General features: G+C 42.0%; 1 protein-coding gene across 3 annotated transcripts in view; it reads right to left on the bottom strand.

Annotated features, from left to right (window-relative positions):
• Nucleotides 1–217: 217 nt before the first annotated feature.
• The window catches only part of MSH3 (mutS homolog 3), a 121,006-nt gene continuing 103,513 nt past the window's right edge, over nt 218–17,710 (bottom strand). For all 3 annotated transcript variants that reach the window (XM_084833565.1, XM_084833563.1, XM_084833564.1), the window contains 4 exons: nt 6,841–7,027; nt 4,690–4,819; nt 4,249–4,417; nt 218–1,546 (listed from right to left, as the gene is read on the bottom strand). In XM_084833565.1, the coding sequence (XP_084689691.1) occupies nt 1,441–1,546; nt 4,249–4,417; nt 4,690–4,819; nt 6,841–7,027 (592 nt within the window). In that variant the 3' untranslated portion in view covers nt 218–1,440. The remainder of the gene's footprint in view (nt 1,547–4,248; nt 4,418–4,689; nt 4,820–6,840; nt 7,028–17,710) is intronic.

Genomic DNA, 17,710 nt, shown 5'->3' with positions numbered 1-17,710 from the left:
CTTCCCTGTAGGTAGAAATTGGACTACCCTCAGACTTCACTCTTGTGCCTACATGAGCATTAAAATCTCAACATATTGGAAGGTCAATACCAGGGTGGCATAATAAGATAGTTTCCAGAAGCCAGTCCAGACTATTCCCTAAAGACAACTCTGCTGGAGAAATGTAAACATTAATAAAAATAATCCTTCTACCCTTCCCATTGTGACTCATCAAAGTCTGGATGTATTGACTATTTATTAAGGGCAGGTCTTCCACTACAACCGTCAAAGTGAGAGAGATCAGAAGTCTCAAACCACCCCTGCCTCTCCCCATTTTTTGAGTTTTAATGGCTGGTTGATCATACATGATAAATGCTAGAAGTTATAAATTGGTATTCTCTAAACGCCATGTTTCTTGTAGACAAATTATGTCATAACACTTTAAGAATTAAAAAAAGTTCTTCATCTAAACTGATGGTCTTGCTATCGGTTGTGTGAGAACCAACAAAAGGCTCCAGGGAGGTGGGGGAAATCACAAATAAATGAATTACTATTCTCACTGTAATTATGTTAAGAATCAACATACCATTTTAAAGCCATTATTTTATTTAATACAAAATTATTTTCCTATAATTTATAAATATGATTTTCATGTTTTCCATCAGCAATTACAGTTAACGTCATCTAACAGCAAAAACCTGTTATATTCCACTGTATTTAAATAATAGCTGGAACCAATTCACAGGGACCATTTTTTGCTACAGATTTTTCTTCACATGATTACACCCGATTATGTCAAGAAGGTACCATGTGAAAGGTAAATTCTGCAGTGATTTCCAGTTACAGTAGCTACAATAGTTTATATAGGTCCAAAGTAGACAAGATGGGAGGAGACCCATGAACAAATCTCCCATGATTGTTTGTTTTAATGTTCAAAGCAGCTACAGGCACATTCCAAACTGAATCAGGCTACTGCACTGGGGAAACAGGGCTTAGCACATCCTGAATGTTTTCCTAAACTATGGAAATGTTTTTCCTCCCTGAACCACACAAAAAAGCTGCTATATGTACCCGGGGAGAAAACATACAAGTGCCATAATGGTTCCCTTTATGTTTCTCTCCACTGTGCAAATGCCAGTTTCAGGGTGTGGGTGTGTAGGAAAGTGGCATGGGATAGAAGGCCCCAAGCCCTGTGGCCGCTTTAAATTTTAAAAAAATTATGGAAGTTCTAAACATGGATCTCCTGATGTCTTAACTAGTTTGACTCACAGTATGCAGCTCTACATAACTACCTCTATGGTGCAGTTTACACAAATGACCATGTGAATCAACCATTAGCCAGTTAAAATCCATCTGTTAAGTGATCTGAAATTTCACTCTGTATGAATATATCTCTTTGTGTGATAAGTTATATTAAAACTATGTTATTTCCATTTTCAATTGGCAGGCTTTGAGGAATTTTTAAAGTTGGCTCAAATCATTATCCGTTTCACACACACTTTTCAAACTTTGCAGTTCTCCAGGATCGTTAGTATTCCATAGTTTAGCAAATGTCATCAGCCTTTTTCTACAAAATAAAAAAATGTTTAGTATTAGAACTTATTAAACTATCAATTTGTTAGCACTTAAATCTCTAAGTAGATATTTTATAAACAATAACTGACCAGCTAGGTAATTTATTCTCCAAATTAAACAAAGCATTATGAACACAATTCTCTTTCATATCAGAAGGATGATGTAGAAAGAAAAGAACAAGACAAAAATCCACCAGGAAGTTCTGCACAGGTCTCAGTGAAATTGAATTTTTATTGAAATAAAAGCTATGTTAAAACACATTACATTATAACTACAGTTGTTGTTGGTGGTGGTTGTTACTGTTTTTTGGAGAACGTACTGTTACTAAAAGAGGAAGGGCACAGTTCAGTCTGTTCCCTGCATGTGACAATGGGGAATCCCACACTTTGAGCAGCACATCAGGAATAGGAGAAATAGAAGCAATGAGGGGCTGGATTATCCCCTAATTATTGATTTTAGCCTCTGCTTCTTACGAATGAGTGAAAATTATGAGTTTTCTTGCTCAAATGCTCACTTTCGATATCTTCTAAAATAAATTCTCACATTTACTTTAATACCAATAATAATTAAGGGTGCAATCCTATTGGGATGGCTGTACGCCTCCAAACCTATGGCCATCCAATGCAGAGCAGGAAGAGTGGCAGAGATAATCTTTGACTCCATGCTCCTCCGGCTCTGTATTTTAGCTAGATGGGCTTTTTCGCCCATCTAGCGGGGGCATGTTGGAGGGGGAGGGAAGGAGGCTGGAGAAGCCTGGGGATACAGCGTAGCCTAGCCTCTCCAGTCCCTTCCCCCACCCACCGGAATGCCTCCTTTGCACCCTCGGAGAGACATCCAGCATGGTTCTTTCCACACCGGCTGCAAAGGGGAGGGGGTGGGGAGAGCAGATTCCCAGCTCTGAGGTTGGAGTGGTGCCTCTGACCTTGGATCTAGGAATCTGAAATATCCTATGGCCCCCCAGTTGCTGTCTAGGGGCCATAGGACTACGCTCTAAGTTGCCAAACATTATCAGTGATTTTGAAGTACCTTCAAGATGAGGCTGGACAGCCATCTGTCAGGGATGCTCTGACTTGGATTCCTGCATTAAGCAGGGGGTTGGACTTGATGGCCTTGTAGGCCCCTTCCAACCCTACTATTCTATGATTCTATGATACTGTATTTTCCTTGGAGAGAATAAAATGCAAGAGTGTTATAGCTCCCTAGTATTTAAGATAAACATTTCTTTCTAAAATTAAAGCACTGTATTCTTAGACAGTGCCTCACATCTTTGACTTTCTACAACAGAAAAATAATGTGCAATAAGAGCACAATCCTATGCATTTTTAGACAGAAAAAAGCCCTACAACATGCAGAATTTTTTCTATCTAAACATGCACAGGATTGCGCCCTGAAGTATTTTACACCTTTTTTTACATCAGAAAACAGAAGAAAACAAGTTTTTGAAAACATTAGGGCCATAAAAATTGTGATTCTAAATTCCCTGCCTCTTTCAAGACATTCAGTTGCAAATTTACTAAATGTAAGCAGTTTACATTTTTATTACAGTGAATTATTACCAAAAAAATCACCTACTAATGTATTTAGCATGTCAGGATGGCTGTGACCAAAACTATTTTTTAAAGCATACAGTTACATTTTCTTCTTGCCCTGGCACCTTAATGCAATGAACTGTGCTAGTTGAGACTTTAAAAATGCACATTTATTTTTAATACATTCTTTAAATATTAACCTTTTGTTAAGTACCCTGAGCCTTGGACAACCGTGGGACCAAAATAGTAATGAATTAGTACTGGCTCCTGATGAGCATGTCATGAGTACTGGCTCATTTTGTCTTTCCTCCACATTTTTAGAGAGTAAACCCCAGAAGTCATTTGTGTTTCCGAATCCTCACTTCAGAATTTAAAATTACATATTTCACCCCTACATATACTTGAGACATGTGCATGAGTCCTGAAAGTGGTGACTATAGTACTGTATATGGACATGCACATGGATAACGCTGGCCCTGAGCCATGCAATTAAATGTGGAAGTCATGGCTAGCATAAGCTCAATCACAATTAAGTTTTATTGTATCAGGCCATTATATGAGAAGTCATCACAATTTGAAAAGAAAAACCTAAGTTCCCTAAAAATCAGTTTTCTTTAATTCACAGAATTAAGGTGCAATCATATGGGTATCTTGCTGGCAGGATGGGTTGAACAATGTAGGTGATGTTTGCCTATCTGTCCTCCTCTGGATTTTTCCCCACTCTAGATGGTCCTATATGACTGTCTAGAGGAGTCACACTGCTGGGGCCACGGGATAGAGCTGATCCCAGCCTCTCTCCTCCTCCAAGAATGCCTTCCTTTTTTACCTCTATAAGGTCATCAGGGGTTGCTTTTGCTACCTTGGAAAGCAAGCATGGTGGTTCTTTCTGTGGTGACTGCTAGGGGCAGGTGAGGGATCAGATCAGATCTCAGAGTCCCTTTCACAGCTTCAGGACAGTGAATCCAAAAAATCCTATGTCCCCATAGGATTGCTCCCTTAATGTAACATGTTTAGCTGTCTAAACCATAGGTCATAACAACAACAAGTTAATGTAATTGAGCATTTAGGCATCTCTCAACCATACTTGTTATGGCTACTCAGGAAAACTTATCTAGCTACAGAGAGTTTTATTACTAATAAAATATGAATCAATTTATACTCTAACCTTTTCATATTTGTTAATCTCTCTAGTTCTTTTGATTTTTGAGCTGCCTTTTTTAGAATTTCTTCAGGAACATCTGCTAGTTTAGCAACATTTAGTCCATAACTCCTTGCAGCAACTTCTCTTGTTATTTGATAAAGGAAAGTGACAAATTCAGGATTCTCTTCAGATCCTAGAATAAAACACACTGTTGCATTAATCACAATTGAATTCACTTCAAATTCAGTTTATATTTGACTCTTTCAATAACTCTGCCAATCTCTGAAGTTACTTCTCACTAACTCCCAACTACAACCAGGTTTTCAACAACTCTAGTCACATTCCTGCAAATGTTAAAGTGTGGCAGGAAGCAGTACAACTGATTGAGGCCATCAGCCATTCAACCAAACAATGTTCAGGCACTACCAAAAAGAAGCTACAAGTAAGATATATTTAATATCATACCCTTTTCCTGTTCACTGTTATCTTCATTCACCAAAAAAGCCATGTGGTAGTTCCCAACTTGTCTTGGGTAGGCACTTTCTAATTCACACAATGGGGGATAATGGGTGACAAACAGTGTCAACGAACCCACCTAGAGAAATAAATACATTAATATTCCTAAAAGAGAAGTCATAGAGGGTAATAATGAGCCATTACTAAACATCTTTCATCACCTCTCCCCAGTGGCTGGAGGAGTTTCACCACTCACTATTCAACACATAATATCCTATCTTGCCCAAGTAGTTTGAGCTATGTGTCATCAGTACGCTGATGCCACATGGCTAACTCTTGCCTTTTCATCAATCCAGATATTGCAGTCTTTGGCTAGGATCCACAGCACTGTGTATAGAGAACTTTTCAGTGTCCCCCTTCTAGTGCCACCTCCCCCAAAGGTCAGGGGTCCTTTAGAGTAGCATTTTACAGAGCTCAAAGCACTACCAACCAGAAGTAAAAATCAGCTGGCACCCTATTCACATTTGTGTACTCTTCTGTGTGTAGAACCTTGAATATAACCCATAAACGCCTAAGCAAGTAAGCCCACTGAAACAATCCATCTGCTAGGGAAAGAAGGATGGGCAAACTGGATGAGTGGGCTCTATTTGTATAAACATTTATGATATAAGCCCACTTTATATTTAAAGTTCTGTGTGCAGTGGAGGAGACAGTGTGAGCCCCAAACCTATTCCCACGCCCCACTACATGTGCAATCCATACACCATGGTCATGTGTGAACTGGCCATGACAGATACAGGAGGTTGGTAGAAAGGGTATTAAAAACTGAGATTCAGCTTCCCTAGACTATACAGGTTCACAATCTTGGGATGCTACATCCCAAGACCAGATGGTCCAAGAGTGCCTTTCACCTCACATCTGGTGACGACTAACTTTTTCTAAAGTAGTGACAATCATTTATGCCTCCATAACTTAAGTCTAGAATACTATAATACTATATACTGCCCTTGACTGTTGGAAGATTTACCTGGTGCAAAATGCTGTTACCATGTTAAAGAGACATATAACCTTTGTACTACACCTTCAGCACTGGTTTCCTTTTGTCTTCTGAGCGCAATTCAAGGTCCTGGTCTTGACCTTTAAAACCCCTAAATTGCTTGGGTTCAACATATTCAAAACCACCTCCCTTATAGTTTGCAGTCCCTGTACATTAGAACCAGAGCTGGTGCCATTGCTCAAAGAATGGTGGAATGCTTAAATTGCAGATTACAGAGGGAAAATGTTTGGAATTTCTTGTTCACAAATACCTGGAATTGCTACATGGTAGAATGGGACCAAAACCACTCCTTCTCCCTGCAAGTCAACCCCAGTTTACATAAACCAGGGAAATATGATCTGGTAGGGCCAGAGGGGCCTGCTAGGGAAAGTCCACTGCTAGGAAAAGTGGAAGGCAAAAGGAAGAGGGGCCGACCAAGGGCAAGATGGATGGATGATATTCTGGAAGTGATGGACTTGGTCACACTTGGCCCTAGTGTGTTGGTTTCAAGTGTGATAGGGTGCGGGTGCTTGCACCCTCTTCCCCTCTGCATACAGAACCTTGATCATGAGCTAAGGTCTATGTTCATAAATGCCAAATGGAGCAGGCTCCACTCATGCAGTCTATTTCCCATGACACATGGACTATATAAGTTGTGCCTACTTGCTTAGGCACTTATGGGTCACATTCAAGGCACTATACACCCTGGGGACAAGGCTTGCTCTGCTATATGCTGAGGCTGTGTGCAAGCTAGTCCTTAGCTACAGAACATGAGCACCCTCTTAGTAAGACTGTTTCTGTGTCTCCTCTGCATTTGAACACCCCAGTGGAAGACTATCCAAAGTCAGGGTCTGACAATCCTTCAGGAGCACTGTACAATCAGGTATGAGGGTGGCTGGAGTTAACATGATGGGCCCTAGTTTTTAACATGCATTTCTACCTGTTTTACATACATTAATTTTTCTACGTGTCTTATATTAAATGTAAACTATCCAGAGACTTCAGGATTGAGGGGTTTTTTGGCTAAAAATCAGTTCCTCATTAAAAAATTCAAGATGTTCTGAGTGTACCAGTAGATCACACATTTTTACACCTAGATCCATTCAAAAAGACAGATAACATACTTCTCTAATAAAATGTTCTAGAGTAGCATAAGCAATTGCAATTCCATCATGCGTACTAGTGCCTCTCCCGAGTTCATCCAAAATTACTAGTGAATGTGAAGTTGCTTTTCTAATTATCTCAGCTGTGTCTGTCAGTTCTTCCATAAATGTACTGTGGCCTTTAAATATTTTGTCTGTGGCACCCATTCTGCAATACAAAACAAGACCATTCAGGTTTATTAGGACCAAAGTAAGCACAAACACACAATGCTATCCTGTTCTGGAAAACAAGCACACACACTCAAATGATGGCTTAAAGCCGTATGATCTTCCCCTAAATAATTCTGGTGCAGTCCTTATCCATCAAAATCTTATTTAGCTACTGGAATACATAAACAAAAAACCAAATGTATTATAAAATATTAAAATAGGCTTGTTGTATTATCTGAACCCAGGGACTGTAGAACCCAGGCCATGGTTTCTGTGAGTGTTGTTTTGCCCTTGCATAATCCACAGTACCTGGGTTCAGATGACACGACAAGCTGCAGCTTGAATATTCAGGATGGTGCCCATGGGCGCTACAGCTCGTTGTGGCTTAAATAATCCACAGTGAGCTGCGACAATCATGAGACCCCAGTCAGTGGGACTGTTTGCATGACATGACAGCCCAGCTGTGGCACATCTGGGGTATATGTGGCCACTGTTTTGAACATGCAACTCCTGCTCAAAGTTTGTTGTATTGTGCGAACCCAGTGAGCATGGTTTAAGCAAGGATAAAACAACTTTCGCATAACCCTGAAACAGACTATGCGTTATGTGAGGGTTGTTTAACCATCACATAACGCATGCTCACCAGGATTGCGTGACACGACAATCCTCCAAATGGGGGTTGGATATGCAACCTGGCTTGTCGTGAGTGTAGTGTGTTGTCTGCACCTGGTCAGTGTACCATTTTTTGGCCTGCTCCCAGTTCTCAAACTGTGTTTTACATTACATTCAAGGAAACTGATTTTTCAGAACTTCCTGAATATCAGTGGCCTTAAATTTCTGAGCCTTTTGCAGAAGCAGCTGTAAAAACAAATATTTCTTTCATTCACGATAAGCAACAAATCTACTCTGTCATGTACAACAGTGATAAAAGGTACAAATGATACGTAAAATCCACTGGATAAGAAATGAACTTACCATTCTGCATTTATTGCACACAGTATGAACTTGATACTGTGTGAGCGAACAGGGAGAGCAAACAGGAGTTGGCCAGGGGAGTTGAAGTGGAGGAGACAAAGGCAAAGAGATAAGTGGGCTGGAGGAAGCCCAGGGGGCTGTCCTTTTCCTTCCGCATGGCTGTGAGCTCACCAGGTGCTCCTGAGAGCTCCAACTGAATTGAGGAGGTGTGGCCTGAGTACTCCCAGCAGCTGTGTGGGCAGGAAGTTTCAGTTTGTTTCCCACCTCCCAGCTGAGCAGAGCAGAGCAGAGGAAGCTGCTCTGGCTGATCTAGGGACTATAGAAGCAAGCAAGCTCCCAGAGAGCGAGCGATCAGACAGAGCAAACAGGGAGAGCAAACAGGAGTTGGCCAGGGGAGTTCGGCGGGGGAGGCCCCTAACGGGTTTTTCTCTCTCTCTTTCTTTTTTTAAAACTTATTTTTCTTGTAACACATACTTCCATACCAGTGGGCAGGTGTTTTTAACCTCCAGCGAGTAGAGTACCAGGCACAGGGTACTCTAGAAGAATCAGAAAGCTATATACAAAAAGGGAATCGAGGCTATGGAAGGAAAAGACTCTCTAGTGGTGGTGACCTGCAACATTTGTGCCATGTTTGTTTTCTTGCCTGAGAACAACATGGCCTACACGTGCAACAAGTGCAAGTTGATCACGCTGTTTGAAGAAAAAGTAAGAGCGCTGGAGCAGCGAGTGTCAACCCTCCAGGGAATAAGAGAATACAAAGAGTTCTTGGACAGAACGGTGGAACTACAGCAGCAAATTGAAGAACAGAAGCTAGAAGAGCAACAGCAAGCTGAAGCAGAAGAGGAAAATGCTGAGGTGAGGAAAAATGCAGTAGAGAATACTCCTTGGAAAAGGGTGACAGGAGCAGAAGAACAAGAAGCCACTCTGCACCAGTGGAGGCAGTGGAGCTGTGGAATCATTTCCAGGTACTTGAGGATGAGACTGGAGGACAGCCTGCAGAGGAAGAATTACAGGGCAACCTGCATGAGAGTGAGCAAGAGGAGGAAGGTCAGTCAAGCAGAGGCGATGAAACCAAGGCCTACAAGAAGAAGAGAAGAGTAATAGTAGTGGGAGACTCCTTGCTGTGTGGGATTGAAACCCAAGTATGTCACGAAGACCACTCGCCAGGTATGCTGTCTCCCAGGAGGATGGATTAGAGACATGACTGAAGGGTTACCTGCACTCATAAAAAGCCCACTGACACGTATCCCTTTCTTCTCATCCATGTGGGAACAAATGATACCACCAAGCGGAGCTGTGAAGAAATTTGAAGCTTTGGGAAGGAAACTCAAGAACTTTGGGGCCCAGATAGTTTTCTCATCCATCCTTCCAGTAGTTAGAAGAGGGATAGAAAGGGAAAGAAAAATATGCCCGGGTGCATGGCTACGAAGGTGGTGCCAGTGTGAGAGATTTGGCTTCTGGGACCACAGGCTATACTTCCTGGAAGATGGGCTGTTGGCAAGGGATGGGTTGCACCTCACAAAGGATGGGAAGAATGTGTTTGGCCACAGCGTGAAGAACTTCATCAGGAGGGGTTTAAACTGAATCCTACGGGGAAGGGAGACATAAAGTTGGGGGTAACAACGGATGAAGGCTCATGCACCACAACGGAGAGAACAGCTCCAATAGCACCCAATAATAGTCTTCACAAACATGTAGGAAGAAAGCCAGACTATAAAGCACATGGTCTTCAATGTCTATACACTAATGCCCAGAGTATGGGAAACAAACAGAACGAACATGAACTCTTAATACAGGATGGAAATTATGACTTGATAGGTGTAACTGAAACTTGGTGGGATGATTCCCATGACTGGAATACAGCAACTGAAGGATTTAACTTGTTCAAAAAGAACAGGGGGAACAGAAAGGGAGGTGGGGTTGCACTATATGCTAAAAATACATATCTCTGCACAGAAATACAGGAGGATGAGCTTGGTAGCCCCATCGAGAGCATCTGGGTTAAAATAAATGGAGCAAAGAATAAAAGAAACATGGTGTTGGAGTCTACTACCAGCCACCCAACCAAAGAGAAGACGAGGATGAAACTTTTGAAAAACAAATAGCTAATGTTTCAAGGAAGCATGATGTAGTAGTAATGGGGGACTTCAATTTCCCTGATATTTGTTGGGAGACAAACTCTGCAAAACATGGCCCTTCCAAGAGATTTCTGACTTGTGTTGCTGATAATTTCCTCCTACAGAAAGTAGAGGAAGGAACTAGAGGATTGGCTAACCTTGACTTGATCCTAACCAACAGAGATGACGTAGTGGATAAAGTAGCAGTTACGGGAACTCTGGGGGAAAGTGACCATGTTATACTTGAGTTCTTGGTTCTAAAGGAAGCAAAAGCCGAGTTTTTGGTGGGAGTTTTTAAAAAAGGAAATTCTAAAGGCATAATTACAAACAATTCCAACAAGGAAAAAAGGCAGAAGACAACAGAAGAAGCCAATGTGGCTTCACAAAAAGCTTAGAGATGACCTGAAAACAAAAAAGGACACTTACAGGAAGTGGAAGGAAGGCCAAGCTAAAGGAAGAGGGCAGGGAGGTAGCACAGAATTGCAGGGATGGCATCATAGAATCATAGAATCATAGAATAGTAGGGTTGGAAGGGGCCTACAAGGCCATCGAGTCCAACCCCCTGCTCAATGCAGGAATCCAAGTCAGAGTATCCCTGACAAATGGCTGTCCAGCCTCGTCTTGAAGGCCTCCAGTGTGGGAGAGCCCACCACCTCCCCAGGTAATTGGTTCCATTGCCGTATTGCTCTGACACTCAGGAATTTTTTCCTGATGTTCAGTCGGAATCTGGCTTCCTGTAACTTGAGCCCATTATTCCGTGTCCTGCACTCTGGGATGATCAAGAAGAGATCCTGGCCTTCTTCTCTGTGACAACCTTTCAAGTACTTGAAGAGTGCTATCATATCTCCCCTCAGTCTTCTCTTCTCAAGGCTAAACATGCCCAGTTCTTTCAGTCTCTCTTCATAGGGCTTTGTTTCCAGTCCCCTGATCATCTTTGTTGCCCTCCTTTGAACCCTCTCCAGCTTGTCTGCATCCTTCTTAAAGTGTGGTGCCCAGAACTGGACACAGTACTCCAGATGAGGCCTAACCAGTGCTGAGTAGAGGGGAACTAGTACTTCCCGGGATTTGGAAGCGATGCTTCCATGAATGCAGCCCAAAATAGCATTTGCCTTTTTTGCAGCCACATCACATTGTTGGCTCATATTCAGCTTGTGATCGACAACAATTCCAAGATCCTTCTCGCTCGTAGTGTGGTTGAGCCACGTATCCCCCATCTTGTAACTGTGCATTTGGTTTCTTTTTCCTAGGTGCAGAACTTGGCATTTGTCCCTATTAAATGTCATTCTGTTGTTTTCTGCCCAGCACTCCAGTCTATCCAGATCACTTTGAATTTTGTTTCTGTCTTCCAAAGTATTAGCTATCCCTCCCAATTTTGTGTCATCTGCAAATTTGATCAGCATTCCCTGCACCTCCTCCTCCAAGTCATTAATAAAAATGTTGAAGAGCACTGGGCCCAGGACTGAGCCCTGCGGTACCCCACTCGTTACCTCTCCCCAGCTTGAGAAGGTCCCATTGATAAGCACTCTTTGAGTCCGATTCTGTAGCCAACTGTGGATCCACCGGATCGTTGTTTCATCTAGCCCACTTCGAGCAAGTTTGCTCATCAGGATATCATGGGGCACTTTGTCGAAAGCTTTGCTGAAGTCGAGGTATATGATGTCTACAGCATTCCCACGGTCTACAAGGGAGGTGACTTGATCAAAAAATGAGATCAGATTTGTCTGGCAGGACTTGTTTTTGACAAATCCATGTTGGCTTCGAGTAATCACGGCATTGTTGTCAAGGTGCTTCCAGATGGATTGCTTTATGATCTGCTCCAGAATTTTCCCAGGGATTGATGTCAGACTGACTGGTCTGTAGTTCCCAGGTTCCTCCTTTTTACCCTTTTTGAAGATAGGGACAACGTTAGCCCTCCTCCAGTCATCTGGCACTTCCCCGGTCCTCCATGATTTCTCAAAGAGAATAGACAGCGGTTCTGAGAGTTCTTCTGCCAGTTCCTTTATGACTCTAGGATGCAGTTCATCTGGCCCTGGAGATTTGAACTCATTCAAAGTAATGAGGTGTTCCTTGACCATATGCCTGTCGATCTCAAGCTGCAATCCTGCCCCTTCAGCCTGTACTTCGCCTTTGCCAGGGGGGTCATAGACCCTCTTTTGGGAGAAGACTGAGCCAAAGTAGGAATTGAGCACCTCTGCCTTTTCTTTGTCCTCTGTTATCATTTTGCCATCCTTATTTAATAGCTGAACAACCATTTCTTTCCTCTGCCTTTTACTATGCACGTAGCTGAAGAAAGCCTTTTTGTTGTTTTTAGCATCCCTCGCTAACCTCACCTCGTTCTCCGCTTTAGCCTTCCTGACGCCATCCCTGCAATTCTGTGCTACCTGCCTGTACTCTTCCTTTGTTACTTGGCCTTCTTTCCACTTCCTATATGTGTCCTTTTTTGTTTTCAGGTCATCCCTAAGCTTTTTGTGAAGCCACATTGGCTTCTTCTGTTGTCTTCCACCTTTTCTTCTTGTTGGAATTGTTTGTGATTGTGCCTTGAGAATTTCCTTTTTTAAAAGTTCCCACCCATCTTGGACTCCTTTTCTCGCTAGCATTGCTTGCCATGGGACCTTACTGATCATTGTTCTGAGTTTATTAAAATCAGCTTTCCTAAAATCCAGGGTACGCGTTTGAGTACACTCGGCTTTTGCTTCCCTTAGAACCAAGAACTCAAGTACAACATGGTCGCTTTCCCCCAGAGTTCCTGTAACTGCTACTTTCTCCACTAAGTCATCTCTGTTGGTTAGGATCAAGTCAAGGATAGCCGATCCTCTAGTTCCTTCCTCTACTTTCTGTAGGAGGAAGTTATCCGCCACACAAGTCAGGAAGGCTAAAGCTGAGAAGGAGCTGAGGTTAGTGAGGTATGCTAAAAGCAACAAAAAGGCTTTCTTCAGATACATGCATAGTAAAAGACAGAGGAAAGAAATGGTGGTGCAACTATTAAATAAGGATGGCAAAATAACAGATGACAAAGAAAAGGCAGAGGTGCTCAATTCCTACTTTGACTCAGTCTTCTCTCAAAAGAGGGTCTATGAGCCCCCTGGCAAAGGCAAAGTACAGGCTGAAGGGGCAGGATTACAGCTTGAGATCGATAGGCATATGGTCAAGGAACACCTAATTACTTTGAATGCGTTCAAATCTCCAGGGCCAGATGAACTGCGCCCTAGAGTAATAAAGGAACTAGCAGAAGAGCTCTCGGAACCACTGTCTATTCTCTTTGAGAAATCATGGAGGATGGGTGTAGTGCCAGATGACTGGAGGAGGGCTAATGTTGTCCGTATCTTCAAAAAGGGGGAAAAGGAGGAACTTGGGAACTACAGACCAGTCAGTCTGACATCAATCTCTGGGAAAATTCTGGAGCAGATGATAAAGCAATCCATCTGTAAGCACCTTGAAAACAATGCAGTGATTACTCAAAGCCAACAAGGATTTGTCAAGAACAAATCCTGCCAGACTATCTGATCTCATTTTTTGATCAGGTAACCTCCCTTGTGGACTGTGGGAATGCTGTGGACATCATATACTTCAACTTCCGCACAGCTTTCGACAAAGTGCCCCATGATATCCTGATGAGCAAACTAACTAAAAGTGGGCTGGATGAAACAACTATCAGGTGGATCAATGGTTGGCTACAGAATCGGACTCAAAGAGCGCTTATCAATGGGATCTTCTCAAACTGGGGAGAGGTAACAAGCGGGGTACTGCAGGGCTCAGTCCTGGGCCCAGTGCTCTTCAACATTTTTTTTAATGACTTGGAGGAGGAGGTGCAGGGAATGCTGATCAGATTTGCAGATGACACAAAATTGGGCGGATTAGCTAATACTTTGGAAGACAGAAACAAAATTCAAAGTGATCTGGATAGACTGGAGTGCTGGGCTGAAAACAACAGAATGAAATTTAATAGGGATAAATGCCAAGTTCTGCACCTAGGAAAAAGAAACCAAATGCACAGTGACAAGATGGGGAATACTTGGCTCAAAGATACTACAAGCGAGAAGGATCTTGGAATTGTTGTAGATCACAAGCTGAATATGAGCCAACAATGTGATGTGGCTGCAAAAAAGGCAAATGCTCTTTTGGGATGCAATAACAGAAGCATAGCTTCCAAATCCTGGGAAGTACTAGTTATCCTGGGAAGTACTCAGCACTGGTTAGGCCCCATCTGGAGTACTGTGTCCAGTCTGGGCACCACACTTTAAGCAGGATGCAGACAAGCTGGAGAGGATTCAGAGGGCAACAAGGATGATCAGGGGACTGGAAACAAAGCCCTATGAAGACAGACTGAAAGAACTGGGCATGTTTAGCCTTGAGAAGAGAAGGCTGAGGGGAGATATGATAGCGCTCTTCAAGTACTTGAAAGGCTGTCACAGAGAGGAAGGCCAGGATCTCTTCTCGATCATTCCAGAGTGCAGGACATGGAATAATGGGCTCAAGTTACAGGAAGCCAGATTTCGGCTGAACATTAGGAAAAACTTCCTGATTGTTAGAGCAATACGACAATGGGAGGTACTGGGCTCTCCCACACTGGAGGCATTTAAGATGAAGGTGGACAGCCATCTGTCAGGGATGCTTTGACTTAGATTCCTGCATTGAGCAGGGGGTTGGACTTGATGGTCTTACAGGCCCCATCCAACCCTACTATTCTATGATTCTTTGATTTAAGGAGGCTACAGAATTATTCAAAATCTATAACTTATAAATATATAACTAATGAAAAAAGTAAACATGTTAAGTAAAAAAATAAGCCATGGAGGGTGCAATCCTAGGGGGATAGTCGGTCGCCTCTGAACTCAGAGGCAGTCAACTATCCAATGCAGGGCAGGCTGAGTGCAGAGGGGATCTTTTCCTCTGTGCTTTGGCTGCCCTGCATTTGCGGCTAAACGGCTGATTCTGGCTGTCTAGTCAGGGCACCTTGGAGTTGTGGGGGGAGAGGCCGGACAGCACATAGGAAGCATCATAATGGCGCTTCCGCGGTTCCCTCCCTGCCCCTGGGAACACCCCCTTTTCGGCCACTCCCCACTGCTCTTACAAGCATGGAGCCAGGAATGAACTGCGCTGCCTACAAGGCAGCAGAGGAGGGGGCAGGGAGTCAGGTTCCTGGGAACCAAGCTCTGAGTGCTGGCTCTGAGCTTGGTTCCCAGAAACCGAAAAATCCTATGGCCATCTAGATACTGTCTAGGGGTCATAGGATTGTGCCCTTACCTACTTTATTCATTTATTTGCATTGTGTCAAAAAGTATTTGAGGTTTACTCAGCATTTTAAAATGATTATACATAAAAATACTTTAAAAATGATTTCATTATAAGTTAGCTTATCAACAAGGCCATGCTGCTAAGGCAGAACCTATATCCCCCCAACTTTAGCACAGAGAGTCAATCCCCAACAATCTATAGGCATATCTGCAGTTGAGAGAATACATACAACACAAGCTGGCAATACCAAGAGAGCTTTGATAGAACCTGGAAATAACTGTTTCTTTTAGTTGATATGAAAACAATTCCAAGAAAGTCAAAAAGGTTACATACAAATGTATGTATTATACATTTATGTATTATGTATGCATTTGTAATATTCCTTCCCCCCCCCCCAAAAAAATATGCATGTTTCTTAGACATGATTCTTTTTCCAGGTCTATTTTCAATTGTTATTAATAAATATGGTGAATGACCATCAAAACTACCTTGTCACTGAAATAATTGCCAATAATTTTTCATCTCTCTCTCTCTCTCTCTCTCTCACACACACACACACACACACACACACACACTAATACAGCTACATGTTGTAAACTGAGCAAAGAGATCCAATATAATGACTTCCTTTCAAGTGTTGATGAGAGACTCATCAGCACACAACAAATTTAATCTGGCTGGAAATAAACACTTAAATAATCTCTGAGCTAACCAAAAATACATTCCAACAGAATAAAGCATTTAACAATTCAAAGTTTTCAAACTTACTAAATTAAATAAACTGTTTGAAAACAAACTCATTCTTTCAAGTTTTTAAAAATCTGAACATGTGTGACATAAAAAATATGTTGCATTAGTTTGTCTTTGGTAAAGTTATAACAGATGATTGCCAATAATTTTTCATCTCTCTCTCTCTCTCTCTCTCTCTCTCTACTACTGTTGCCAGAATGTTTTTGATCCTTTTAAATGATGTGCACCAGGGGCTGATTTTCTTCACAGAACAGTAGCATTATTTTATTGGCTTCTACATTTGGATTAGATAGCCTGTACAAGAAAGTATACTCAATGGGTATGTGGAAGCACAAAGGGGAAAATGATTACTTGCTGTAGACCTAAATTATTAATATGAATGTTCAGTAATAATTACAAGCAATTGCATACAACTGCAACTCTGAAAAACAAAGAGCATTCAGGGAAATCCTAGTTTCTAGGAAATTTGTCCTGATTTCCAGCAGGAAATCACTTAAGCCAATAGGTGTATATTGCTTAGCAAAGTGGCCATGATAGAACCTATATGTTGCTTAAGATCATTACAGATGAACAATCATTTAATGGAAACATTCTGGAACCTGTTGATGTGGGAAATGCTAACAACTCCATTTTTGCAACCACTATTAAATGACTTGCTAACAGCAGCTGCTGAAGTTGGCTGTAAGCTGATTTCCCCCAGCAGTGGAAGCCTGTGTGCAGCAAAGCTGGGTCCTCAACTGAAGCTTCGGGTGGATGATCCAGCCAACATGTTGGCCCAGGACCAAATGACATTAGGGGGCATAGCCAGGCCCCCAGTCATCCTTTGGCCCAAGAGGGCTGGGTGGGAATCATCCAGTCACCCACCTGAAACTGTTTCCCCACCCCTGCCCTACCTGGTAAGTCTTTCAATGTTAGGGCTTTGGACTAAAGAATCTCCAAGGTCCCTTACAATTGTAAAATCCTATGATTCTATGAGGAGGAAGCTCAAATCAGGCTTACCATGTTAAGCATTCTATCCTGCTGAGTACTATTCCTGCAGTCTTGCACATTTTATGGGGAATTATGGAATTTTAAACAAATACCAATACTCTTTTTTTTTAAAGTTCAGTATCATCAACTTGTCATAGTGGGTTGAGGTCACTATTCCTCCCTGAAGCTACAAAATACACTTATATTTCTATACTAAAGTGAATTAATTTCTCCTTGAAATGGTGCAATATATTCAAACCATTTTAGTACCCACACTCCTAACCCAACTAAATAAGCATATCTCACATAGCTAAATTTAAGTGGTAAAGTCAATCACCCTTCAATTTGTATTATTTTAAAATAATGGAGAATAGAAACACACTGAAAAAATTCTGGTGTATATACAGTTTGCAAATTAAAAGTAAGAAATTTAACAGTCAACTTAAACTAAGCTAAATGGATTACACAGGAATCCTGATTCAGCATTCTCCTTCCTCCTCTTCTTTCAAAATTTGGAGCTTTTCTCTCAGGTCAGAAAAGAAAATGGGAATGTGACTCATAAGACAGAAAGATATTAGCCAAAACAGATGCAGGAATGGAGCACGTAGCAGTAGAAACAAGGAGCCACAACAAGT

This window comes from Heloderma suspectum, chromosome 2, assembly GCF_057233095.1.
Source record: "Heloderma suspectum isolate Gila_16-S chromosome 2, 16-S_ref, whole genome shotgun sequence".
Lineage (NCBI taxonomy): Eukaryota > Metazoa > Chordata > Lepidosauria > Squamata > Helodermatidae > Heloderma > Heloderma suspectum.
The sequence above is the reverse complement of the archived record's forward strand: the minus strand, read 5'-3'. Positions and strand labels throughout refer to the sequence as shown.